We start from the raw sequence: 26,980 nt of genomic DNA, 5'->3' as shown, positions 1-26,980 counted from the left end.
CCTCCACTCGTGTGGATATCTATCCCAAAGTCCAACCCCCACGGTTTTCATTTCAGGAAGAAGCACATTTAACGTCGCATCCAGTGCGGCTGGCTCGATGCCTTTAACGTATCAACATTTACAAAACTATTTATAACACCTGTCTGCGAACCAGAAAGCGGTTTCTATGTAGTCTGCGGCCGCTCGGACCTCCCCAGCTGTCTATCCCGGTTTGAGACCAGAGAATATGGACTGGACAGTGAGCAGTCGGGCCCTGGTGTGGTGCATTTTAGCCCTGCTTTGCTACGCTGGTCTCCCACAAAAGGTAAGAGAGCTAGCTGGTTAAGCTAGCTAAACTTGGAGGACACTAACAGCAAAATTACAGTTATAAACAAAACGTGGACAGATATTTTTCACTACACGGGTGTCACCGCAGGGAGCTAAAGTTGTGTCATTGAAGCCTCTGTTTGTGTGCTTCGTGTTGCCCCAACATTACAGAAGTGAGCTAATACAGATGTTAGCTACCTGGCTGAAAAGCTCTAAAATTGAACTTTACTGGCACCAATTTTACATTTTCAGCGCTTCAGACCCGCTTCGCAAGCGAAAGAAGCAAACATGTTTACATTAACATTTTTGTTAAACATCTGAGTTATTGCGGAAAACGAGAAATTTTGTATTTACATGTTTAGACGTCTTCGTTTGCTTGTTTCAAAAACAGGATTTTTAAGTGTTTTTGTGGCTTGGTGATAAGTTAATACGCAGTATCTTTTACAAGCGTCAGCACACATCCTGTCCCTTCACATCCACATCAGTAGCATCAGTAATCGCTGTAGGATATTTAAGCTGCAGAGGTGACAAACCAGACACCACAATGTGATGGCTTGAATAAACATTCTCCAAACGCTGGAGACATTGATGAGATATTACAATTGCAAGCTCAGTTCAAGGTAATGAGAGGTGGCTACAGAAAATGTGCTCCCTCTGTTGTTGGTTTTCTTAAGCTCGAAGGATAACATTGTGCATAAATTAAGCCATCATGCAGAAACACCTGCACTCAGTAACTGCACGCAAGAGATGGATTATGTATGAATTAGTACGTGTGCTAGTGATGTATTGGTATCAAATAACTTCTTCTTCTTTGCAAAAGAAATGGTTCTCACAAAAGCTTTGAAAAGCTGTAATTGGATCTGGGCGTTCTTTTAGTTCTGACCAAAACCCCTATGGCGACCCTCCCTATTATCCACAAACACCAATCCCATCCTCACCTATCCTGTATTGCTAACATCCTGTAAATGAGCCAGATCTCACAGTAAAAGGCTGGAGGCAGAGACCCTTCAGTACCCAGATACTAAACCACTTCAGCTAAACAGGAGATTAAACTAGATTTATAATTCCCTATCATGTCTCAGGTTACTCTCTTGGCCTGTTAAGATGGTCTGTTGGTGTAGCGGGGGTGACGGATGATAGGCTATCTATAGATTCTGACTAACATGTGTCTGAGTGGTAGATATAAATTGGATATTTTCAGAGAATATATCTCTTTCCTTGTCACTGTTTTTAAGGTCAGCTGATTTTTTTTTTTCCATTGAGGGAAGGATGTCTCTGACTAAAAGCTTGCTAACTGTTTCAGCAAAACATAATATTTGTTTATAGATGCACTTTTTGTTTTTTCTAATGCCTCACTTTACACTCTGCAGGCTGTGTATAACAACACTATATTTAATACTTTTGTCCTCAGCTGTAGTTTACCCATTGCTCACAAGAACAGCATTTTATTTTCATCCTTATTTTTTCAGTATGGAGACAAGATTAAGGTTTGTTTTTAAAAGAAAATGGATAAAAGGCTGCGAGCTTACTCTGTCTTATCACAGGAGTGGATTGACTCCACTTTGACTGAGCGTGCCTGATCGTGGGCCAACATGTGACATATTCCACTTTGCAGCAAACGCATGGGGAGCATAGGTCCTTCAAACCTTCTTAGACCTGTCTTTGTTACACAGCTCCAGAGGAGAACCTTTATGTCTAGAGATATTACCAGGCTGTCCTTAATCCTAAAATACTAACGTCTGATGTTTTGTCACCCATGCGACTGTAGTCGGGTGATTTTCATTGTAGAGCCTTTTTTGTCATTTTATCAGATGTAGTATGTTCTTTTCTTGGTTCCTGTGTTGTTGGTTTTTTTTTTTTTTTTTTTTTTTTTGCTTCCTGCACAAAAGCAAGCTGCAAACACAGCTTATTGCTGCAGACAAGCTAATCGGTAGGACTGGCAGAGGTAATTTAGCAAGAAGTTAATTACCACGCGGAGGTAGTTTTTGACTGGTGAACTCTTAATGCAATTCACAAATTTCATTATTCCTCTTCTATTATTATTTATTTTCTAAAATTTATATTCACAGAACCCTCATCCCTCTTATGTATGTGATCCAAAAGCCCATGCTTCACAGCACAGCTTCTCTCAGGGTTTTTACTTAAGGGGGAAAGAAGCGAAATAATTTTCTGTTATACTTCACTGTCTTTATCAACCCTGCTTTATAAAGTCTTTATTGTTCTTTGGCTCCTTAATGCGCTTCTCTGTAATCACATAATCGCCTGAGAGGTCAGATAATAAAGGAAAATACTTGTCTGTCGCAGTAGCCTGTACTCAGACAGCCAAACACATGACTACATCTGCACACATGTTTTTATAGTCTCTCCATGGTCTGCTGCTCTAAATTATGAGCATGATGACGCTAAAACGAACAGGCCATGCTTTCTCTTAATACGCCAGGTATTTGAGGTGTGTATCAACCCAAACAGAGAGGTGAAATAGTTATCAGTATAACCCAGTCTGTTCCTAACCTCTTGTTGTACTGTACTTTGGTTGGCAGAAAGAATATGAGAACAAAAACAAACTGTTTTAACCCCTGTCTGTTGGTTGGTGATGTACTCCAGCATCTTATCAGACATGGAGGGTTGTGATGCATGTAACATGCTATCAAAGTGCTTTGTTTACACTCAGCTGGAAAGCTGCCAGTTACAGCCAGTCCCGTGTTCAGGTTGGTCTGGCAAGCAACAGGCTGTGAAGCACCGTGACACTTCAGTGACTGCTAACAGGGATACCATAAGCATTGTAGTCTGTGTGCCTTTAAGCCATGCTGGGTCTCATTGCAGAAGGAAAAGAAGATCTTTAGAATAAGCCAATCGTTTTGGTTTCACCTCAGTCTTGTAGTATTATGTAACACTCTTGTGCAATAACTTCACATTTCTCTTTTAGAAAAAAGAATGAGGAAATGAGAGGGAGTGCACCAATATTTCACCATTAACTTATACAGCGCTTTATAACTCGCATGCTCAATCATGGCTAGCAGCCAGATGCTGTCTAGCAGATGTCCCTGAAGCTGAATACTGTATCCACCAGCTGATGAATATCAGTGTGCGTCCAAGACTAGGCGGCTAGCAGATGTTTGGAGAGTTATTTGTTTGCAAAACCAAGAGTGCTGGTAAAGGTTACAGGGGGCCTAAAACTGGATTAGTTATGATTTTTCTCATGAGTTCGGCCCCCAGTGGGAACTGTCACAGATGCACATTGTTGACACAAATGCTTGTATAGGATAGGTGAGACTACAGCAGGGGTTTTGTAGGCAAATGTAGAAGGACACAGTTTCTTTATGTAGATAGTGTGAAACTTTCAGGGTTTGTTTGGCCTTGGTTTCTGCACAGACTATTAAAGCATGCTAGTGTCTTCCCATTTTTTGAGCAGAATGACTCACAGGAAGAAAGAAGTGAGCGTTTTAACATGGTAAAATTTGGAGTTTAACTGTAATTTGGTGCTTTCCCACTAGTGTAGCCTGTATTACGTTTTCTATTCACTCTTAAAAGTGGGGAAATACACTCCTTTGTTTCTCCCCTTTCACTAGCGGTGCTTATCTGAGAGCCTCTTGTCTGTGCCAGATGGTAATCTTTGTGAAATGTAGAAGTAATTTAATTGAGTGCTGGTACACGAAGACAACACTTGAAACCTGGGTTGAAGAATATTTATGGTAGTCGTCATTAACAGAAAAGTGTTAAGACTCAAGGTTGATCTGGTGACCCCCTCTCAGCCTCGAGTCTGTCAGATCCTGTACTAATCCAAAGCAACCTGACATTCAACCACCCAGAAATTGCACTATGCATTGCTGTGTAATGACCTGCTATTGTATCTGACGGCCTTATAGTGCTGACACCACAGCCCGTAATCTGCCAGAGTAGCATCTGCTGTTTCCTCTGCATTTCCCAGCTTTGCCAGTCGTTTTACAGTATATAACAGTCAGTCCTTCTCTCATTTCTATGTTGCAATAATTTCAGTTAAAGTAAGTCTTGAGTAACATTGTTATTAGCTGTTTAACTGTATTAATAATATTTGAAGCACACGGAAAGCTGAAAACGGTGTCATAATCAAGTAGTGGTTTTAGAGATGTAATTACAGACCAATACAGAGGTGTTAACTGTTAAATAAACTGTTGGATACACTGCTGTTTATATATATTTATTTATCTATCTCATCAAATTATCACGGTAGAAGGACTGATCAGGTTGGGTTTGTGCATTTTTCTGTGGGGAGGCAAGCACGTCCACTGGAGTTTTTTCCTGCCAGAAACTGAAAGGTGCCCACGACTTGGTTATCAAGAGTGGAGTTTCTAGCATTCCTTAGTGGGTGACTGGAGCACTCTTCACCCACAGTGTTGTTAATTCTGGCATAAGCCAAGTCATGGGGCTGGATTGCTTTGCCACTGTTATGGGTTTTGTGGGTTCAGTTGTTTTCCCTGCGCAGTCTTTCATTTTACTTTCTCTTTATTTTCTCTTTGTATGTACTGGTTTATCTCCTCCTTGTATACTGGCTATTTCTTTCATGTGCTGAACCCATGTCTGTTCTTGTGCCACATATTTCTGAGTAGGAGAAAAAGTTTGTGAAAGGATTAGGTGCCCGTATGGCTCGTCAGCCTACTAGTCATCTGTGCAGCGGGATGTTGAAGCACTCTTCTGAGTTAATCCATTGCGAAATCTGTTTTCAAGTAGAGTGACCAAAAAAATCCCTGAAGTCAATTTACGATTCCCTTTGTGCTCTTGGAGGCTTGGCTTACCTCTAGCTTTCATTTTATCTGGGATTGTGGTATATAACGTTTATTTAGAAAAAAAAACTCAAAGAAAAGCTGAGCTGCTGCTGATAGAGGTTATACAGATTAAAAAAAAGCTGCATAGGTGGTGAGTTAACAGTTCGGTATGATATCAGGCAGCGATGACCCTCAATGCTGCTGCAGACTCTGACACATCATCAGTGTCAGTGTGACATGCAGCTCTCTCCAGCCACAGCTTTCTGAGTGCACACAGCCCGACCACTTACAGTCACCATCTTTCTCCGCCTCCTCAGCCAGTGGGCACTGACCTCTGGTACTGCATCCTGTAGTGTGCACAATACAGCACTGGGAGATCAGTTCGACAGAAAGACAGGAGTCTGTATGTTTGACATAGAGCTGGGCGATATAAGATTTTTTCATATCACGATATGTTTTTTTCATTTCAGGCGATAACGATATCTATCACGATATAAGCCAAATAACTATATTTGTAAGATTTAAATGTGCCGTTGCTCACAAGTAAAATGTGAAATAATCAGCAGCTTGTTTTTATTTAAATATTTATTTCCCATAATAAGTTCAACAGGGTAGATGTACTTAAGGAACATGAGACTTTTTCAGATAAATAAAGGCAAATATTGCAAACTACACAAAAGGCAGCCGCTAAAGCGTTTAAGTTTCAAAATAGAACAAACGAAACAGACTAAATTGTCAATTCCACTTAGAAACAAAATATTAATTCTAAAAATAAATCTTAGTTTGTTTTGCAGAAGAACAGACAAAACTGACTAACTTTTGTCAATATCAAATAAACTGAGCACTAAAAGGAAATTCTCAATCTCTCCTTGTTGTATAGCTTAGCTTTTCAAACAGTTTTAACAGTTACTTTAGTCTGACAAAAGCCGAATGACGAATTAGCGCTTCCAGTCAGAGACTGAGGCTACGTCCACACGTACACGGGTATTTTTGAAAACGGAGATTTTCCGTTTTCGTTTTAAAAAATAATCCCGTCCACACATAAAGGCAGAAATGAAGGAAAACGCTGCTATGAACATGCCAAAGCAGCAGGTGGCGCTAGATTCCTAACCGTGCAGAAATGTTGGCCAATCAGAAGTCTAGAAGCCTCGGTGGGAAAAAGTAAACAAAGCTGGGGCATAGAAGCAGAACCGAGTCGTATGTGTGGAGGGACAGTAACTGTGTGTATATGTAAGCATTTAAACACTGCAGAGAGTAGAATTAACAGTAACAGTATTGTAGAAATTCATTTCACCGAAACAATAACGTGGCGCACAGTGTGACGTCAAAAAATGCGCACACCTTTGACGCTGCGTTTTCTCCGTTTTTCTAGTCCACACGTAAATGCAAAAACTGAGTTTTCAAAAATCTTCGTTTTCATAGTTTAATTTTTCTATCGAGAAAAAGTTATATCGCGATACATATCGTTATCGTTCTATCGCCCAGCTCTAGTTTGACATCAGACATTTTGTGTTTTTAAATAGTACTATAAAGTAATATTCCACCCTAACTGACTCACCAACCCACACACAGCTCTGACTGATAAGTTCTGGCAGTTTTTGTCTGGCTGACGAGCACTTCAGCTTCCACAATCAGTAGACAAGTAGACAAGCTTCAAACCTCATCATTTCTAGACAAATGGTCCGTTTTCATTTCTCATGCAAAGCAGACAAAATGTAGTCTAAAGTCGAGTTGCATACTTCGTGGCAGCACGACAGTAGATTAACTCAGCCAAAGGCCCAGTTTGATAACCTTTTCACTAAGTAACTTTGGCTGTGGTGGTGAAGATTGAATGGCAAGAAAAATGGTTTTTATTTATTTGGTTTTTTTTGTTAAGATATTCTATCATTCTGTCCTTGATGAATTATGAAATCTGTGAATTGGTTCCAGAAAAGTGTTGCTGCCACTCTTAAAGACTTGATTGGGCATTAAGAGTAAGATTGCTGTACTGTGTTTGCATTCAAAAACTCATGGCGCATCCTGTGGTAGGCCCAATGCTGATTGGTTAAAAAGTTGGCCGGAACAGAAAAGCCAGCGGCCTTGGGGTTCGTCGTGAATAATGCTACGTTCCGGTTATCTCAGAACTTGGGAGTGACTGCACTCATGGGTTAGTGCATTCCAGACAGTGTGGGGAAAGCAAAAACATGATTTCTTGTAGGCTTTTTTTTTTTTATCAAGGCAAAGGTATTCAGGTATTGATCGCAATACAGTATAATCCTTGTCCTGTTGCGCTGAAACACCACTACAGCCTGGCCAGTGCTCTGTGTATGGCTTATTTAATGAGTCACAAATACAGAACAGTACTGATTTAAAGTTTTACAGTTTTAAGTTCAGGGTTGCCATGTTGGATTGTTAGCTCAGGGTTTCTGGGGGCTTCTTCGACTTTCCAAGCGGAAAATCAGTTCAGGGGGCTTTCTAGATTCAAACTTTGACTGGGAACTCGGAAATTCTGACTTCAGACTTTTTCTTGGAACGCACCACAACCATAAAAAAAATAATCAAAAACTGTATTAAAAACACAGGCATTGGGTGCAGAACAAACTTTCTATTATTTGTAACACCCGTTTTCTCTTTAGCTGTTTGTATGTTTTACCTTTGCGACTGGCTGAAGGACCAACAGCACAAACCGTTGTAGCCCACAGCCCACATGCTTGTGAAACTGGCTTGCAAAGCTTCCTTGGCTCCATGTGGGACCAATGTAAATGCATGAAAAAGCCATAAGGGCTTATCCAGTAACCTTCCCCCTGTCATCCACCCTGTCAGCTTCTTTCTTATTGCGTCTTCTGCTGTATTGATTTGAAGTTCATTGATTTTCATAAGGGTGGCAAACTCCCTGGGGCAAATGACTGCCATGCAAGTTCTAGCAAAGACTAGTTATTGCAGGGTGATGATGAAAGCATCTTTTTGAAGGTGTAACATTTTCTTCCGTCTGATGCCTTCGTCTTGCAGTGTAAACAATTTCAACATTTTCCTAACGTTTGCTTCAGCCGTCTGTGCAGATAACCAGTGTCTGACTGCAAATGAGATTGCAGTTCTTTCCTAGTGTCTGATTATGATTATTTTATTTTATTTTTTTTAACTTTGCAAATGTGATAATTTTTATTTGCATCAACCATACATAACTTGTTGTATTAAGAGCTGTTTGTGTTTGTGCTCTTTGTAGGGGCTTTGCAGTGGCAGCACAGTGTCGCTTCCTGAAAGCCTGCTCTTTGTGTCCACCCTGGATGGAAACCTGCATGCTGTTAGCAAGAAATCAGGCTCTATTAAATGGACTCTAAAAGAAGGTAAGAGGAGAGGACTGGAGTCAGGTTTAGGTCTTTGTTTGTATTTTTCTCTGTTCAGCCCCATTAAAGCCCTGGGTTTTTTTTTTTTTTTTCCAAGCAGCCACAGGAAAAACAATGTATCCTGCTGCTTTTGAAAAAGAATAAAGAAAGTGTCAGAGAGGTGCCTCAAGCTCATTTTATTTATGTCATGTAAGCTGTTTTAGAAAACAACAATAAGACGTAAACTTAATAAAATAATTTAAAAAGAATGAGCTACAGACAACTATTCTTGTCATTTTGTTTCAGTTTAATTTTATTTTATTTATATAGCGAATCAGAACAGCAGTCGCCTCAAGGCGCTTAAATATTGTAGGGTAAAAGACTGTAATATTGGAGAGCCAATCAAATGACCACCTTTTATGCCAACACTTGGCAACAGTGGGAAGGAAAAACCCCTTTTAGCAGGAAGAAACCACAGGGATAGGCAGCAATCTGCCAGGACTGCTTGAGGGTGGGGGGAGGAAGATGGGACAAAAAACACAATATCCATGAATTGCACACTTCATAGATAATACTTGGCTTCCTTGTTAAACTGGCCTGTTGATTTGCAGTACTCCTTATGTGTTTTCTTTCCTTCTTTTATGAATGCAAGGTTGTGCACTTTGTCAACATATTAACACTAGGATTTAATTGTAACATCACATTGAATATTAGGCAATATTTAAACCCAATTTATTAAAATGGTGTAATGCTGTCTAGGGCTTATTTATACTGGTAATGACTGGAACCATGTGAACAAACTAAAAGCAGTTAAAAGACATCTATACCTATGAATTATATTGTCAGAATAGTTATTGACAGGTGGTGTTTTCTAGGCTTGAATCCTATTTTCAGTCCCTACTTGAAGAGAGTCTTTTGAAAGGCTCCATTATGCATGAAAACTGGTTAATTATTAACTGAGAGAGGGGAAAATATAGCCTGTAATCAAGGTCGGAGTGGGCCGGGGTAAGCAACGTTGCCGTACTGCACATGCACCGTGTGCAGTGATTACCATGTTAATGTACGAACTGTATGTTTGGGAGTTGTAGTAGATAAGATACACGAAGGGATAATTGGAAAACATTCAAGAGACATAATACGTGAGAAAGTTTCCCTGTTTTCTACATACATTTCTGATACTTTTCTGACATTTTTAAGATTGGTAAAAGTAGAGATGTGGGCCTGTAAGTCCGTCAGCTACCCCAATCATTAATAATGAGAGGCAGAAGCTGCCTCCTCCGCATCATCTGTTTTTCTGGAACAACTACTGAATATAAATGTAACCAGTTTTGTTCCAGGCTTTGCACACACCTGTTGTTGTGCGTCTGTCAGGCAACTGTAATCCTGCATAACGAAAAGGAGGCAGGAGTCTTTTATCTACACCAAGGCAGTACAAGTCAAGCCACATGCTTGCACGTGCACATGTCCCCTTACTGTTTGCTTATTACTCCGTGTTGGCTTTGTAAACATATACTTGTATTAAAGCCGGTCAGGGGGTAACATCCTTGTATGTAGCACAGAAAAATAAATTGTTTTCTCCACACCCTCTGTAACCACATTGAATGAATGCTCGTACTGTTCTTTAGCACCTCCATATAATCTGTGCTTACACCCTGCTATTGTTGACCCCTTTGGGTGCTTCCACAGAGATCAACTCCACCTGTTCCACACCCTGTATGTTCACAGTGTAACGGAGGTGTGTGTTTAACCTGTTTAGATGGAGGCTTCACATTTTGACTGTTGTGTGTCAAGGAAGCACACTGGTATTTTAAAAGTCGTTGTAGTGGCTGGCCGTATTAGTGTTTTCTCTTTTTTTAAAAGGGATTTTCCCTTCTTTTAGGGAACTGCTTGTTTGTTTGTGTGACATGGAAGGAAAATAAGATGTGATGAGAAAGTGACTGAAATGATGACAGCAGTAATGTTTCTTTGAAAATGAACCATCAATTTGTGTTTTTGTCAGATTAAATGATACGAATGCTTCTGTTTCATGTCATGTTCATATGAAACTAATTTTCACCTCTACTAAACAGCTTTCCACCAGATAGTCCAAATGATTGCATTAGTAGTAATACAAAGAGCTTGAAATATTTACTAAACTGGCAGAATTTCAGGTGGGAAATGCCCTGAAAGCTTCTTAATGCCTGTTTCCTTAGCAGGGCAGGAGTAAAAAAAAAAAGATTCTGTTTGCAGGATGAGCTGAGGAAATTATCACAGTTGTAATTATTTCCAATAAAACAATCACATTTTGTGCCTTAGCAGTTGGTGTTTATTTGTCTGATTTATTCACTGAAAGCTGTTTGTTGACATGACTGTTTGCCTTTGATGTTTGCCACGGGGGAATCCATGTTCATTTGGACTGTGTGTCCTCTGCGATTTTAATGTCATCAGTGCTCATGTCATCCTCTTACTCAACCGCTCCTGGCAGTGCTTTTCATTGTTGGTTGATATTCTTGTCACTCCTGACTAGCATCTTCTGGTCTCGCTTCACAGATCCAGTTCTTCAGGTCCCCACGCATGTAGCAGAGTAAGTATCTTTGTGTTCACACGCATCCTTGTGTATTGTGTTTAACTGTCAAAAGATGGATGCAAATAATCGTGGCAATCTGTTGAGCTCATCTTGAGCCATGATCCTGATGCCGTTTTTCTTCTTTGCACCAGGCCGGCCTTTCTGCCTGACCCAAATGATGGCAGCCTGTACTCTCTAGGCGGGAAGAACAACGAAGGCCTCACAGTAAGAGGAAACAAACTTATCACACACTATAATCTTGCCCCCCCCTCTTTACTTCTCACTTCTCTGTTCAGGGGAAAAAGTATCTAAAAGTAATACTCTCTCATTTTAACTTGCAGTTGTGGGGATGCATAGATTCCATATATTATTTTAGGATTGCAGATTAATATTGTTTTCTAATGTTCGTTCATTTTCCTTAAACAGAAATTACCCTTCACCATCCCTGAGTTGGTCCAAGCTTCTCCCTGTCGCAGTTCTGATGGAGTCCTTTACATGGGTAAGGTGCATTCATAAATAAAATGATTAGGACACTTTTGATTAAGCTCAGTGTTTTATTCTCGTGGCTGTGTGCAGTCCATGTCCTGTGTATCACCTTGTCTAGCTGAGCTGGTGACGTTCTGGCCTCATATCACAGTGGTTTTCTTTTCCACTCAGCCTGCTGTCGTTGCCTCTGCTCTTTTGAATTTGCAACAGTTAGCACAGAAAAGGTAATCTGCTGTGGTTACTATGTGTCATTGTTAAAAGAGAAGCGGCTGCCATTTGCCTCCCTGTGGTCATTATCAGTGAAGTATTTGCTTTCATTTAACTGACACTGCAGCCAGAAAAAGCATATTGGAGCTGATGAGTGTTACAAATTCTCACTACTTAAATTTGTTCATGTATGAATTTTTTGCAAAGTAGATTTTGCAGTTATCAGGGCCAAACAACCGTCCCTCTTTGTCTGCTTTCTGTCAATCAATCAAGCCATTTTCTGTATTATGGCTTTTGTATTGATCTATAACTAGCAATGACTGGCATTGCTTCTACACCCTGCATTGACAAAGTAGGCGAGGCAAGGAGTCCGTAAGCTGCTTATTGAATTACAGAATGGGTAACACCCATTTCTGTCAATCTTTAAATCCATATTGTTTTCCTTGGACAGTTTTCTTTACATGAGGCAAATATACGTTAGATGTTTTGCACTCTCTCCTGCTACACCTTTGTTTCCGTGTGACAAAACGAAGAGTAGGAAGTAAAATTGGAAAAGCCTCATGAGAAGGTGCCCTCTTTGAGGACGGACACACACAGTGGTAGTAAAAGCAATAGTGAGAATTAAAGTGTCACGATTGGATACATAAAACCCCGCCTATGAATATGTAAATATGAAATGCAACAACAGGTTTGTAGGACGTGATTATGAAATCGCTTTTGCAAGGAGCTGTTTGAATGTTGAAATCTTGGTAAGTAATTGTGTTATGTGCTCTCACACAGGTAAAAAGCAGGACTTGTGGTATGTGGTGGATCTGTTGACTGGTGAGAAACAGCAAACCCTGACCTCATCCTTTGCTGAGATGTTCTGCCCCTCTTCATCTCTTCTCTATCTGGGACGCACAGGTAAAAGCAAAACCAACCCAGCAACACTGTTAACTGACACAACAATAGTCTCTGTGGTTCATCCTGTTCAGTTGTTGATTTTAATCAACTAAGTTTATTTGTCTTGCATACTCTGGTAAGCCCAGACGGTTTGCAAACCATTGTTTGCCTCTTACTCATCCAATCTCCAACCTCGCCTGAAAGAGTGCTATCCCGTGATCTGCCCTTACAGACTTTAATGTCTGGGTTAAACAGGATGTTATGGTCCAGCAGAGGTAGGCATTTTAGTGCTTGTCTGCCGACAGTGAGCTCTGTTGTGAGATGGGTGCAGTGCGCAAAACATGTAGTACAACCTGTCTGTGGGCCACTCTTTGCTTGTACTGTTGTTGGTCTGTGAGCCAGCAGGCTGAGAAGAGTAAAGTTACAACATAAAAAAAGCTGACGTGAAACGGTGTTAATAACAATGAAAAGTGTCACTGCAGTCACTGTCTATGCTTTTCATGCAGTTCTCCCATTCCTGGTGAGCTCTGCTGTTTCTCCCTGCTCTATTCCACCCCAATCCAAGCTGGAGGAGTGCAAATTAGTATGTCTGGGGGTGTGTGAAAACCCCCTCTCTCCCCTCCATCTGAATTTTATACACAGACGGGCACATTTGCAGGAGCATGAAAGGTTTAGCTCTAACTATAACTGCAGACATGGAACTAGAGTCCTGCAAATCTCATCCACCCATCCATCATCTCCTACTTATCTAGGACTTGGTTGTGGGGGTAGCAACCTAAGCAGAGAAGCCCACACCTCCCTCCCCCCAGTCACCACCTCTAGCTAAACCTGGAGAACATCTAGGCATCTCAGTGTGTGCGATTTTGATAACCGCCATTAATCCTGAACATGGTGTGAAGTCAAAACTTAATTTGTAAACACAGCATATAAGCTGACTTTTCTTTCTTTACATTCCCATTGTTGCAGAGGAAGTTGAACACCGCTTGACATCTTTCTTACCACCTGAAATTGGTTAAAAAAAGGCTTTTAGTAGGTTACTTAAGAAATCTGTAAAAATACTTTAAACTGCATCCCTGTCAAAAGTGGTCATCACAGCAGGCAGCTTAGCATATTTGATTTGTGAATATTTTCTTTTTGATTTGTATAAGCACAAAAATGTCTTCCTTTTGTGAACATATCCCTGCTGTTCATTTCTCCGTTAGAGTATACCATCACCATGTATGACACCAAGAGCAGAGAGCTGCGCTGGAATGCCACCTACTCCGACTACGCCTCCACCCTCCCTGACGATGACACCAAATACAGTAAGATCCTTGGAACTTCTGTGTGTTTTATAGCTTTAGTTTCCAACAGACTGACTATAACACGTCTGCTTTTTTCTTTTTTTGTCTTCCTCAGAGATGGCTCATTTTGTGTCCAATGGCGACGGCCTTGTGGTGACCGTGGACAGCGAATCTGGAGATGTCCAGTGGGTCCAGAACTATAACTCTCCGGTGGTGGCCATGTATATCTGGCAGCGCGAGGGCCTCCGCAAAGTGGCCCATACTAACGTGGCCGTGGAGACCCTACGTTACCTCACTTTCATGTCTGGAGAGGTCGGCCGCATCACGCAGTGGAAATACCCATTTCCTAAGGAGAAGAAGCCCAAGAACAAATTCATGTAAATTATGCTTTTGTATGCTTCACTGCTAAAGTGGATATTGCATGCTGCTTCCTGGAGGTCAGAATTGTTTCTTTCTGAATATTGTTAGAGCCAAACTGATTCATTCAGTTTCTGGAAAGAAGCATTGGCTAAGAGTTCTCTCAGGCATGTTTCAGCATTTTGTGTGAATCACACTAAGAGGGTGGAATCAAAATATACTTTTATTTATCCAGCCTTTGATTGCGTACTGTTTGAGTCGAGACATGCAATATCTAAGTGGCTGCCAGAAGGCCCGAGGCCTGTACTATGAAGCAATTTAAACATACCCAGAAGTGCAACTGTCCACTAATCAAAGAACTGGGTGTTGGATCTCCAGCTTGCCCTGATTTGTTACCAGCATGTAAATGTGCTTTGTAGTTAAAACGACTTTTATGGGGCTTTGTTAGACTAAAAGTGTTACGTAAATGCAGACCATTTACATCATCATTTACCAAAAGCAAAATGGCAATCACACAACGGTGGTTATCAACTCTGGAGGTCAACCCAGGTTTTCCAAATCTAGCTGCGAGCACGTCCACATAGTATCAGTGTTGGTCCCAGATAACCTGTTGCAACGGCTGAGCTGAACATTATTCACAAGAAAAACAAATCATCTGAAAAGTGAGCAGTTTACAAATAACTGCCGTATCAGTGTGACATCATTAAGACAAAAGTAGATCTAGATAGTTTCAGCCTCATTCTTTCTGCTGCAACCCTGCTATTGTTAAACTCATGTTAAACATTTAGGGGCAAGTAAAGTAGAAATACAAAAATATAATTCAAATAGTATGCAGGCTTGTTTACTGTCTCACTGTCTCAAGTACTTTGGTGCATTAACAGGTTGTGTAACGTCTTTACACTGACATAAAGGGGAGTTTCACTGACCCGGCTCACTTAAGATCAAAGTGTTCTGTATGTGGCCTTTGATGTAAAATGAGTTTGACATCCCTGGTTTAGACCATGATGTTCTATTTTCTACTTTTTTTTAAAAAAAGATAACTAATTGTTTGGCAATGATTTTACATGCACTGTTCTTTTAGCTTAAACACAACTTGCTCCAGAGCCGGTTAAATCTGCAGAGTAACTAACGTACCACAGAAACAAGTGACCCGCCTCCAAATCCCTGAAAACCCAGGGTTATACCAGAAGCCTCCTCGCTAACCTAAAGGCCAATTGTGTATTACAAGCCTCTAGTTTCAGCTCTTGTTTCGCACTCTTGTATATTTTTACGTCTTGCATCAACACCTGCTGATGAAAAACATTCAACGGGTTTCAGTACCTAGATCCTCTGTGAAAGTTTCGCCTGTATAGAGAGGTGATTTCAGGGAACTTGTTTTTTTTATTTTTTGGAAGTGGTTTTAAATTTTTCATGGTGTGTAGATTCTGTTGTTAGGTTGCTTTATTTTGACTCTGCTATTTGTTTTACAGGGCTACTTTGTATGTGGGCAAATACTCGACCAGTCTGTATGCTTCTCCCTCCTTGGTGCACGATGGAGTCACTGTGGTGGTGAGTGATGGCTGCATTTCTGTGTTCATTTCAGTAAAACATAAGTTGTGCATGACAGAGCAAAACATCAGTCAACCATCCTAAAAGGTGATCTCTCTGTGTCAGGGTTTTTTAATCTGTCTTCATTGTAGTGAGTGGTTTTTTGGAAGGAATGTTAAAAAGCTTGTGTGGGTACATCATGCCCATGTTTTGTCTTAGCTTGCCTCAGCTCAGGTCATTTTGACTCACAGGCCTTGACTCCGTAACATTACTGTACTCTTGGGCTTACACAAGAAGCCCATGAGGAATCTGCTTGATTACTCTGACTCGCTTAAATGTTTGTATTTGTGTTTGTGTATGTTTAGCCTCGTGGCAGCACATTCCCCATGCTGGAGGGCCCGGATAGCCAGGAGTCGGAAGAAGACAAGGAATGTGTCATCACACCCAGCACCAGCGTGAAGTTCAACGCTGCACTCCGTGAGCGGAACCAGGTCAACTTTATGAGGAACTACCTGCTTCTTATAGGTACTACGCCAGTATAGAAACCAGACAGTAATATTAGGTCTAACCTACTAGCTTGTTTTATTTTATTTTCTTGATGCAATCAGGAAGCGGGTATCACACCTTTTGTTTATGTGCTAAGGCGTGTAAGCTGGTGGGTTTTGCACACAGGTTTCACACAGTTCAGGACCTTAAATGATCCCGTGTTCTTTCAGTGAAGATTTTGAGCCGACACTGCCCTCTGCTGGATACATTGTGGACCCACTATAGGCTTTTCTTTGCATTGAAACACAGGCAGAAAATTATAACAGTTGAAACTGGTTTCTAGGTGAATGTTCATGAGTTTCCTAATGATAATGATGACAGTAGTGATATTTTAAAAATATTCTTTGTTTATCAGGTCATCATGAGACTCCTCCAGAAGCTCACACTAAGATTCTTGAAAAATTCCCCGACAGCTTCCCACGCCATCAAGCTAACGTCATCCCACCAACGACTGACAAGAAAGTAGAGGAGGTTTGTCAGTGTGTCACCCATTAGTTATTTTAAGGTTTTATGCAGAATTTTAATAAATGTACTCTTGCTTTTCTGCCTTTTTCCTAATTTTTGTGTCTCTTTGCCTTCATGTAGAAGGTTAATGACAGCGGTATGGATGATGGGCCCCCTTCAGCTGTCCCTGAGACGTCTATCCAAGAACCTGGGACTGGTGGCCGCGCTGTGCGCCCAGAGGCCCCGGTGGATTCGATGCTTAAAGACATGGCTACCATCATCTTCTCCACATTCCTCCTGGCTGGCTGGGTTGCCTTTGTGATTACATACCCCAAAGTAAGTCAGTTACAGCCTTCCATTGAGCTGTTGATCATTTAAGATTAACTGTGAGGTTTAAAAAAACTATTATGAAAGAAGTAGGAAGAAAAACCTAAAGTGTTTCAAATTGATTAGCGATAAAGCATTGTATTAGTTTTTAATAAATTATGGTAATACATAATTAATATTTCCCATTTCTAACTAGTTCAAGTGGAGCTACTGTTAACGATTTTATATAAAATGAGGTTATAGAATAGAGGAAATGGAGCCTGATCAGTTTGTTTTTTGGTTATGATCACACTTTTAAAGATTTAATTTTAGCTTTTGCATCTCTCAGAACTTCTAAAATTGTGCACTGGCTTTTCAAACATTAATTTCTGAGAAATATTATAGATGATTTTAGAGAATTTGTTAATCTCCAGATTGCTACTAAATTGCTTTTCACCATTGGTTCAAAACCAGAATGAACAGTTATTGTCACCTAAAATAGTTGCTAGGTGACAACACACATTTACACTTAACTGCTGTGTTCACATCACTCACAGCTACCAATCAGTTGACATAGAGCGTTAACACATTATTTGTCTTCTAACAGAGTATGCACAAGCAGCAGCAGCTGCAGCACCAGGAGTTCCAGAGACAGATGGAGGAGAGGTTGGAGATGCTGCAGAGGCAGCAGCCTTTTCCACCTGCAGAAGTAGGCATGGGTTTGACTCTAGAGAGCGACTACCTGGAGGTGGCACGCACTCGCTCCGAATGCTCAGACCACAGCAGCCCCAATGTCACCCCTCGTGCCTCCAACCACTCCAACTTGTCTGTGTCTGAGCTGGGGAGCTCAGCCAATGAGCACGAAGATGGAGGTAACGACTGGAAAAATTGCAGCCACACTCTTTAGGCTTGTTCAGCACTTTAATGGTTTAATCTAGCTTTCACTGACCAACATTTGTATTATCAGAGGCAGACTCCAGTGTTGTCAGAGTGGGGAACATAACTTTCCATCCCAAAGAGGTCCTGGGACATGGTGCTGAGGGGACTATTGTGTACAAGTAAGTTAACCAGCTAGTGGTTATTCACAGTGGTGGTTTTTTAAACTGTAAAATGCTGATGACCAATGTTGTATTTTTACCATTTCTCCACTAGGGGTCAGTTTGACAACCGTCCAGTTGCAGTGAAGAGGATTCTCCCAGAGTGCTTCAGCTTTGCAGACCGAGAAGTTCAGCTGCTGAGGGAGTCTGATGAGCATCCAAACGTCATCCGCTACTTCTGCACGGAGAGGGACCGTCAGTTCCAGTACATCGCCATTGAGCTGTGCGCTGCCTCCCTTCAGGAGGTAATCGCTGGCTTTTTTGGGAGTATGGAGAAGCTGATTTTAGGTTTCCTTAAAAGTGCCTTATTCCTGTGTCATTTGCATGTAGTTGTCTGAATTTAAGACTAGCACAAAAAAATTTCGCAAAAAGTGTCAACTTTTCACAAAACTCTTATAAGTTTCTGATTGTGCTAATGGTTGTCCTTCATCTCTCTAGTATGTGGAACGAAAGGATTTCAATCGTCATGGACTTGAGCCTGTTATGCTTCTCCAGCAGACCATGTCTGGACTGGCCCATCTGCACTCCCTCAACATTGGTATCCATCACTGAATACAAAATAGTGTTCCTGTTTTCATTGTCATTAAGTTTTTTGTGTGCCTAAACAACTCTTTCTGTCTTTTTCTTTTTGTCCTCGTATTTTTTCTTCAGTCCACAGAGACCTGAAACCTCACAATATTCTAGTGTCCATGCCCAATGCACACGGTCGGGTCCGCGCCATGATTTCAGACTTCGGCCTGTGTAAGAAGCTCGCAGTGGGCCGCCACAGTTTCAGTAGGAGGTCTGGGGTGCCCGGCACTGAAGGCTGGATCGCTCCAGAGGTCCTCAGCGAGGACTGCAAAGACAACCCGGTGAGTTGGTGGTAGTTCTGCAGCTCTGTAATTATTACTGCAAGGTCAACTCTTACTGTTTCTATTGGGGAAATAAAACTTCCAACCAATGCAAGTTTAGCTAATACTTGATATTTGAAGTGGATGCTTTTGAGAGTAAGGTGAAAATTTTTTCAAAGGATTGCAGAGCCCAATCCAGGATTAATAACAATAATACTAATATATATGTTGCAACAATGCTTTTAAATTGGTGTTAGCCTACATGCTGGATAATTTGTGTAAACAGAAGAAACCTTGTTGATGATGATGTTGGTGGTTATGGTTCTGTTTCATTATATACACAGCTGTGACCTCCTCTTTTCTTCCTCTCTGTCCCTTGTAGACCTGCGCAGTTGATATTTTCTCTGCTGGTTGTGTCTTCTACTACGTTGTGTCCCAGGGAAGCCATCCTTTTGGCAAATCACTGCAGAGGCAAGCAAACATCCTACTGGGCTCGTACAGCCTGGACCATCTGCAGAATGACAAACATGGTGAGGATTCAGCTTCTGGTTTTGGTAAAAGTAATGCAGGTTAAGTCAGATGATTGTGTTGTTTGAGGACTTTGGGGTTTCTCATTTTAAGGCAAATTAATTTAAACCTTTGAAGATTTTCCCAGTGTGTCCACATAGTCCTCTCAGTCATGGAAAGGTTTCTTTAAACAGCACATCCTGATGGACTTCAGACCTGCAGACAAGAACTGGTTCATTCGGACGAGAAAAAACAAACAGATACAAACTTGACAACATAGCCGAAACATATCACTGAAAGTAAAAAGAAATACACGTTTAAGGAGATTCATATTCAAATTTTGGACAAAACAGAAAGTTAGAAAGAGGAGCAAAAGATGCAATATTTAAGCCACAGAAGTGTCTTTGAAAAGAGTTGTTGTTGTTGTTGTTGTTTTGTTTTTTGTGTGTGTGTCTTTGTAATTGTATGTGTTAAGAGGTGTGGCACATTGTCAGAACTGCTATGTTTATGTCTTGCCAGGTGACATTGTAGCCAGAGATCTAATAGAGCAGATGCTGAGCATGGATCCCCACCGGAGGCCTTCGGCTGAAAGCGTTCTTAAGCACCCTTTCTTCTGGAGCCTGGAGAAGGAGCTGCAGTTCTTTCAGGTTACTCTTGTTTTTACCCTACCTGGTAAATTTCACTGCATGTTGTAAAAACGACTCCTCTGACACTGTTCCTGATGTGGTGTAAACCTTGCCAGTATACAGTGGTACTGCAGACTAGTCTGTGTATAGACCCTGAACTTCCTTAAAATGTTCTAAATGGTGTAGAGCACATGTGTCAAACTCAAGGCCCGCGGGCCACATCTGGCCTGGCGGACATTTATATCCGGCCCGTGAGATCATTTTATATAGATTTATTATTATTGTTATGCATGGCCCGGCGATATAAGGCGCTAATAACACCCAAACTACAGATCCCATAATGCAGCGCTGCAGCCTCCTTGTTGAACGCTAGGCTAGCTGGGAACATTCTCGCGTCAATCAAGTCAAACTTCTGTTATTGTGAAGCTAGCCGCTCACAATGGTGGAGAGAAAAGTTGATTCTGAAAACGGAGCCTTTCAGCACCGGTGGGAGGCTGAATATATGTTTACAGACATTGCCGGTAAATCCGTGTGTCTTATTAGTGGAGCTAATGTGGCTGTAATTAAGGAATTTAATTTAAGACGGCACTACGAGACAAAACATCAGGATGAGCTGAAAAACCTAAATGCAGAAACTACAGAAAGTAGAAGAGCTAAAGAAGAATCTGACATTTCAGCAGACGTTTGTCACCAGAGCAAAATCACAAAGTGAAGCTGTTGTGAAAGCAAGTTTTATTGTAGCAGAGGAAAAAGCCAAATCAGCGCGGTACCACTCTGAAGAGCTGCATGATGAAGGTGTGCGACGTCTTGTGTCCAGACAAAACGCAGATTTTGGCAAATGTGAGCCTGAGCAGAGACTTATGTCAGAGTGTAACCGACATGAAACTGCCCTGAGACAAACTTGTTGGACTTACAAAAGATGGAGCGCCGGTGTTGTGCGGTGAAAAAAGCGGACTAGTCAGCAGGATGCAGTACAGATGCAGGAGAACTGTACCGGCGAGTTAACAGCATATCACTGCATCAGACACCAGGAAAGGCTGTGTGGTAAAGTCCTAAAATGGAGCATGTAATGATCACCGTGATGCAAACCGTAAATTTGATCCAATCTAAAGGTTTAAATCACCGTCAATTTCAGTCTTTTATGTTTAGATTCAGAGTTTGCCGACATTCCTTATCATACAGAGGTCCGTTGGCTGAGTTGGGGAAAAATTCTCAATAGTTTTGGAGCTCAGCAAGGAAATCTCAGTTCATGGACATGGCATGTATGATGCGGTGAAGCTGTCACAAATGCACCAGTGCAACTTGCCTCACTTTCCCTGTTGCCAAGTAATGTTGAACCAAGTCAGTGCAACAGTGTTCCCAAATGCGCACTTTGCTGATAAACTGAGCGCACGGCGCTTTGGTGACTTTGAAGCACAAAAAGAGAATTTACAGTTGAAACTGCACCTGTGCAGATTCAGATGGAGCTACATTCTAATGGGACACTCGAGGGAAAGTACGACCCGCCGGGTTTATTAGTTCCATTCCTGAAGCAATGCTCAGCTCAGTCTACATGCGGCTCGAACCTTGTGTATGTTTTCATTTGTTTTTTCTGGTTTTGGCAGCATGTTCATATTTCTAGCTTGCATAATTTTGACAGGATATATTTTTATAAAAATATTTAAAGTTAAAGTTTATTTTTTTAAGTTTATTCTGGAATTGTATACCTGTCTGTTTTTATTCATATTTATGTTTAAAAAACACTGTTTTAGTGTGTTCAATAAATGTTTATCTTGTCTGGCGACCTAAAGTGTGCCTTGAGGTTTGGCCCCCTGTGCAATTGAGTTTGACACCCCTGGTGTAGAGTATGTTCAGCTTCCCTTTTTAATAATAAGCTTCTGTATAAATTTAAAAACAAGTGCTTTTGATTACTGTGATATTAACTTCTACAATACATTTTTTTATTTAAATAATGCAATAATATTGTCATTGAGAACAACACTCCAGACTGCCTGCCATATTATATTCACCGGGTGTTTTTTGTTTTTGGTTGTTTTCAGGATGTGAGTGACAGGATAGAAAAGGAACCGCTGGACGGACCAATTGTGAGACAGCTGGAGAGAGGGGGGAGGACTGTTGTCAAGGGTGACTGGAGAGAGCACATCACAGTGCCACTGCAGACCGGTATGAAACTGACTGTGCACAAACTCCTGGAGCCTCTTTTTGTAAAACGTTCTTCTTGTTTGTTGTGTGAAATTAGACTTGACAGTATTACACGTTACACAGTGACACTTGTACCAGTTCATCTTACAACTTGTTTAAGTGCCTCACTGTATGTTCAGTTGCATGCAGCATCCTGCTGCCAGAAAACATTTGAGCATGTGGTTAATTAAGCATGCTACTTCCTGTCAACAGCGCCATTTGACCCAGTATCACAACAACAGATTCTCCATGGACTCTGCGCTCATTTTTATTGACTTATAAAAGATTTGGAACAGATATTAATGATTAATCCAGAGATGATGTAGATAACAAAGGATTCACATTTAATAAAGATGAAATGGTACACATACCTTTCTACATGTTTTTAAATACAAGAGACACTTGGAACCATGCTCAGTTCAAGCTACAGCTTCACTAGTTTCAGGACTTCCTTTGTACTGATTCTGTGTTTAGAATTCATTTTTATGATCAATGCCTGAGCTCTGAGTTTTCCTTGTGTGGCAGATCTGAGGAAGTTTCGCTCCTATAAGGGCGGGTCAGTCAGAGACCTGCTGCGTGCAATGAGAAACAAGGTAAGAGTTTTTCCTTTATAACAAACAGCTTTGTGCTAAAGTGAGCCTGTTTTGCCACCGTCACATTCATGGCTGACCTTACTTCAACAGAAACACCATTATCGAGAGTTACCCACTGAGGTCCAGGAGACTCTGGGCTCCATCCCCGATGACTTTGTCTCCTATTTCACCTCCCGCTTTCCCCACCTACTGATGCACACCTACTTGGCCATGCGGACCTGCGCGCCTGAGAGACCATTCCTGCCTTACTACTGCTCTGCAGAACAGCTTGCTAAGACACAGGCCCAGTTAGCTCACCATGGGCCGCAAAGACATAATGAGCCATGCACTCAACACCTGCCAACACACACATCCACAGCTTCCTCACCACCCCAGGAGTCTACACATTTGTCACTGCCGGAGCAGGTGTGTCACACAGCAGCTGCTGAATCAGTGCCCTCATCAGCACCGGAGCCCATATTGTCACATATCCCGGTTCAGACAGTGCAGCCGGCAGAGCCAGCACCGTCCACACAGACTGACTCACACAGTCAGACCTCAGAATCAACTCTCAGGCAAAGAGAATCCAATCAGCCTGAGGTGACCCCACTGACAAATCCTCCTATACTGGACAACAAACCAGTGTGAACTAGACTAGAGCCAGGTGGATCCAGCTCAGATGGGAGCATTGCCTTAAAGTGTGAGGGAGACAAAGGAAAGGTTGGACTCCTGGTTGTGGCTGTGCTGTGAGTCGGTGAGGACCAGGCCTGCAGCGCCTGGGATTCACCGCCAGACGCGGCCGCTGCATCCTGCATTAAGTGCCTTCTGCTAACCTGCATTAAAATGATCCCCAGCACGAGACTGTCCACGAGCCACCCTGAGAAATCCAGCAGGTGTTGGATGTTCTATTGTATTGAAGAAAGCTTTTAATTTTATTACGGCATGTCCAAAAAGGTGTATCTGGTCTCCAGTGTGGGGAAACGGGTCCAGATGTTGTTGAACACTTGGGTAGTTTTATTGTGCAATGTTGTGTACGTCTTGGTGAGCCTGTTCTCTGCACAGATACTGTATGTATATTTTTGTACAGACCAGTTCAGAATTTGGATCATTGATGATAAATCACTTGATGTGGCCGTTGTGCCTTTTTTTCCCCCTTTTTCCCCTTTTTAATATCACTGTGCTGTATGTGTACAGATGTTTTAAAATTGACTATGCTAAATGTGCTTGATTCCAGTTAATGCTGCTGCTAGACTGCTTCTCTTTTGTCAATCAAGACTATTGAGCTGACTCATTAAGAGTGGGCTCCTCCAAAGGGTGTTCAGAGTGACGTCTGGATACAGTGGGGTTTTTGTAATCCTCCTCTTTATAGAGTCAAATTAGGAGTTTGGAAGTCAGGCTGCAAAATGCTTGTGTAATAACTTTTTCAGGGGTGTCAAAGTGAAGTTAATGACTTGCACATTAAATTCTATTGTTTTTATACTGATATTTTGTGTGTTTTGAGTGTGCTGCATGCCACAGTTTTGTAAGGTCTGTCATATTTGTCTACAAACTGTAAGTTTAACAGTTTCACCTGCTGTTGCTTCAGGCAGCTGGTGTTGTCTGACTTAGCAACAGAAACTATTAACTCTGAACCTCCTTTGGCATTATTATCAGCACAAAAACTGTGCGCCAGGAACTTAATGGCATGAGTTTCCATGACTAGCAATAACATGTAGGTGCCCCACGACCTTTGTCCATAGTGTATCTCAAAGGTTGGAAACAAAAGCCAGAAGTACCTGATGTTACCTTTCTAAGATGCTTCATGTAGTGTTCAGGGTATGAATGATTTGATGGCCTTAAAGTACAGAAGATGTAAATATTATTTTGGGTTGCTGTGCTTATACTACTACCACTGGAAAGGTTCACCTGATTTTGCCTAATTTCTGAATTAACCATCAGAAATAACACAAGACAAACCTGCAGGTATGACAAAGATGTGGGGCCTGCACTACTTTTATGATCCTTTAATGTGTAATCATAGACATAGAATCTACCATCAACAAAGGTACAAAGAATTAACTCAAATAGTGAGCTGTCAGTAATTTTCATTAATAGCAAATGGTTGATTTTACCTAATTCAGTGAATCCTGAGTTTAAAAAAAAAAAAACAAAAACAGTAAAAACATCAAATCATGTACACCTTTTAGCTTTCTGAGCTTTCAGTGTCAGCATTGTACTCATAAAGACCTTCAACATCAACATAATTCAAAATGATCAATTTCCAGTAATGGAATACAATCCCTCTCACAATGTCTAATAAAAATAAAATTTGTTTCCTGGAGCCTGGAGGTTTTTCGAGACCCAAGTAGTTCAACTGCTTCCTTTGGCAGGTCCAAATCTAATTTTGGATCAAGTCATTAAATTCTGGCTGAGTGAATAACTGGGGAGCAGATGAGCTACTGGATTTGGATGTGTAGTGAAGTATCCACAGTCGAAGGAAATTTATATCTGGATCATGTTTGCAATTGCCACTTCTGGAAAAAAAAAAGTGATATAATGGAGCAAAACGTATAAAATATTTTTTGAAGCCACCAACACAAAATTAGTAAAGACAAGGTGTTGGATTTCATGCTGTAAATATGATGCAGGGCAGTGTTATTTATAGCAGCTGCCCTGTAAACACATTCTTGCACATATGCAGTGGATATTCACCCTGGTTACTTATGAAAACAACTTGGTCTCTTTGCAAAGCATAAAATACACAAATCCTGTTTATCGTAATGATGTGGATATTATTACTAGGCTTTAGTAATAACTCAGTTTTTTGTTTGTTTTTTTAACACGTTTAAGGTAATTTGCTAGTGTATAGTTTTTAATGTTTAACTGACATGAGCTGTTTTGGTTACTTTTCTCAGGCTGCTGGTGACAGACAGCCTCTCCTTGGTTGAAGCTAAGGTGTGGCTCGAATAGTTTACTTATTATGGTGACATTATTTGTACTGCTCAGGTCAAATCAATCCAATGTCACTTCTTTTAGCTTTTTGTGTTCTAAGTTTTAATGTTGACAGTGGTTTGGCCACAACTTACGGCTGGGCTAAAGCAATAAAACAAGAAGCATATTTGTCATTGAAAGAGGAAATGTTAATTTATCACACATCCATAACCTTACATATGATTAAGGTGATCAGAGTTCATAACAAATATTGGTAAGTTTGAATTTTCCTTTTCTTAAAAGTTTCAAAAGCTGTTTTGTGCTCAGGGCCCTGTTTCAGGAAGCCGGTTTGGAAAACTCAGAGTGAAAAACGACACTCACGGTTGAGTAACTGTCCAACTCGGAATATTCGGTTTCAGAAAGGCTGATAACAATTAGTTCAGTCAACGCGGAGTTGCTTTAACCCCAAGTGAAGCGCGCGGACGAGGATACATAAAGCCCTGATAAGCGGAGCACAGATTAAGCGAGTCACCATGGAGACGGAGGGAAAGAAGGCGCGGTCAATGTATTTCACAGCGCTTGAGGCCGAAATTCTGATGGCAGCATATGCCGATAACATGCAAATTCCGCGGAAAAAAGTAACACAGCCACAGCTGCAAAAGAAAGGGAGCATGCATGGCAAAACATAGCCGACAGAGTCAATGCGTGAGTGTTAATATAAACATTGATCGAGGGATTTCCACCCATTTAACACGTTATTTTATCATATGTTATTTTATTTGTTATTTTATACATTTTATTTTGTGATGTGATGTGAGCGCAGGTGCAACCCAACAGGCCCCAAACGTGCCTGGCAGCAAGTAAAAATGAAATAGAAAAATATAGTCCAAACAGGTAAGGTGTAATTGTATTATGAGCCATAGTGCTTGGTCTGTTTGTCCGATGTAAATCAATTGCAGTTAGAGGCTACATTAATTTTCTGTCTGTAAGCACTTATTGAAATTATCTGAGCACATTACAAGTACATATTTGCTTACTCTGTATGCTCAAATGTGACCCGTTATAGCCAACAGAAAAAAAGCGGAGGCCCGAAAAACAGGTGGGGGTCCTCCACCACCACCACTCACAGAGGCTGAGCAGTTGGCCCTCAGCCAAAACAGTGGGCGCCCTGTGGCCGAAGGCATCTCTGCGGGGACATCCTCTGAGTCAATAACCCCGCAAGACACAAGTGCCTACATAAGAGGTAAATTCAAAATAATACATGATGTGCATACATCCTTTCTTCACAGTCACCTTTGCAGTGCTACTCATTCATTTGATAAAC

The 26,980-nt window shown here is 41.2% G+C and overlaps 1 protein-coding gene across 2 annotated transcripts; it reads left to right on the top strand.

Moving 5' to 3' along the window:
* The first annotated feature begins 40 nt into the window (after positions 1-40).
* ern1 (endoplasmic reticulum to nucleus signaling 1) lies at positions 41-25,301 on the top strand. Of its 2 annotated transcripts, none has more exons than XM_085403821.1 (22): positions 41-304; positions 8,251-8,371; positions 10,880-10,913; positions 11,048-11,120; positions 11,322-11,394; positions 12,369-12,491; positions 13,673-13,774; positions 13,869-14,130; positions 15,580-15,658; positions 16,003-16,162; positions 16,539-16,654; positions 16,769-16,963; positions 17,541-17,805; positions 17,901-17,991; positions 18,086-18,275; positions 18,469-18,568; positions 18,682-18,881; positions 19,243-19,390; positions 19,887-20,014; positions 22,033-22,156; positions 22,700-22,767; positions 22,858-25,301. In XM_085403821.1, the coding sequence occupies exons 1-22, from the start codon at positions 227-229 to the stop codon at positions 23,392-23,394; spliced, it is 3,267 nt and encodes a 1,088-aa protein (XP_085259947.1). In that variant the 5' UTR covers positions 41-226; the 3' UTR covers positions 23,395-25,301. The 2 variants fall into 2 exon arrangements, with proteins under 2 accessions (XP_085259947.1, XP_085259948.1); XM_085403822.1 differs by having other exon boundaries at positions 10,857-10,913.
* Positions 25,302-26,980: the final 1,679 nt, after the last annotated feature.

This window comes from Rhamphochromis longiceps, linkage group LG4 (genome assembly GCF_057381845.1).
Source record: "Rhamphochromis longiceps isolate RC_006_pf linkage group LG4, R_longiceps_female_GT1.1, whole genome shotgun sequence".
Lineage (NCBI taxonomy): Eukaryota > Metazoa > Chordata > Actinopteri > Cichliformes > Cichlidae > Rhamphochromis > Rhamphochromis longiceps.
The sequence above is the reverse complement of the archived record's forward strand: the minus strand, read 5'-3'. Positions and strand labels throughout refer to the sequence as shown.

Coding starts and splice junctions, on each gene's coding strand:
- ern1 (XM_085403821.1), top strand. CDS start 227: ATGGACTGGACAGTGAGCAGTCGGGCCCTGGTGTGGTGCATTTTAGCC. Junction 18,276..18,468: donor GCGCTGCCTCCCTTCAGGAG/GTAATCGCTGGC, acceptor TCATCTCTCTAG/TATGTGGAACGAAAGGATTT. Junction 18,569..18,681: donor TCTGCACTCCCTCAACATTG/GTATCCATCACT, acceptor TTTTTTCTTCAG/TCCACAGAGACCTGAAACCT.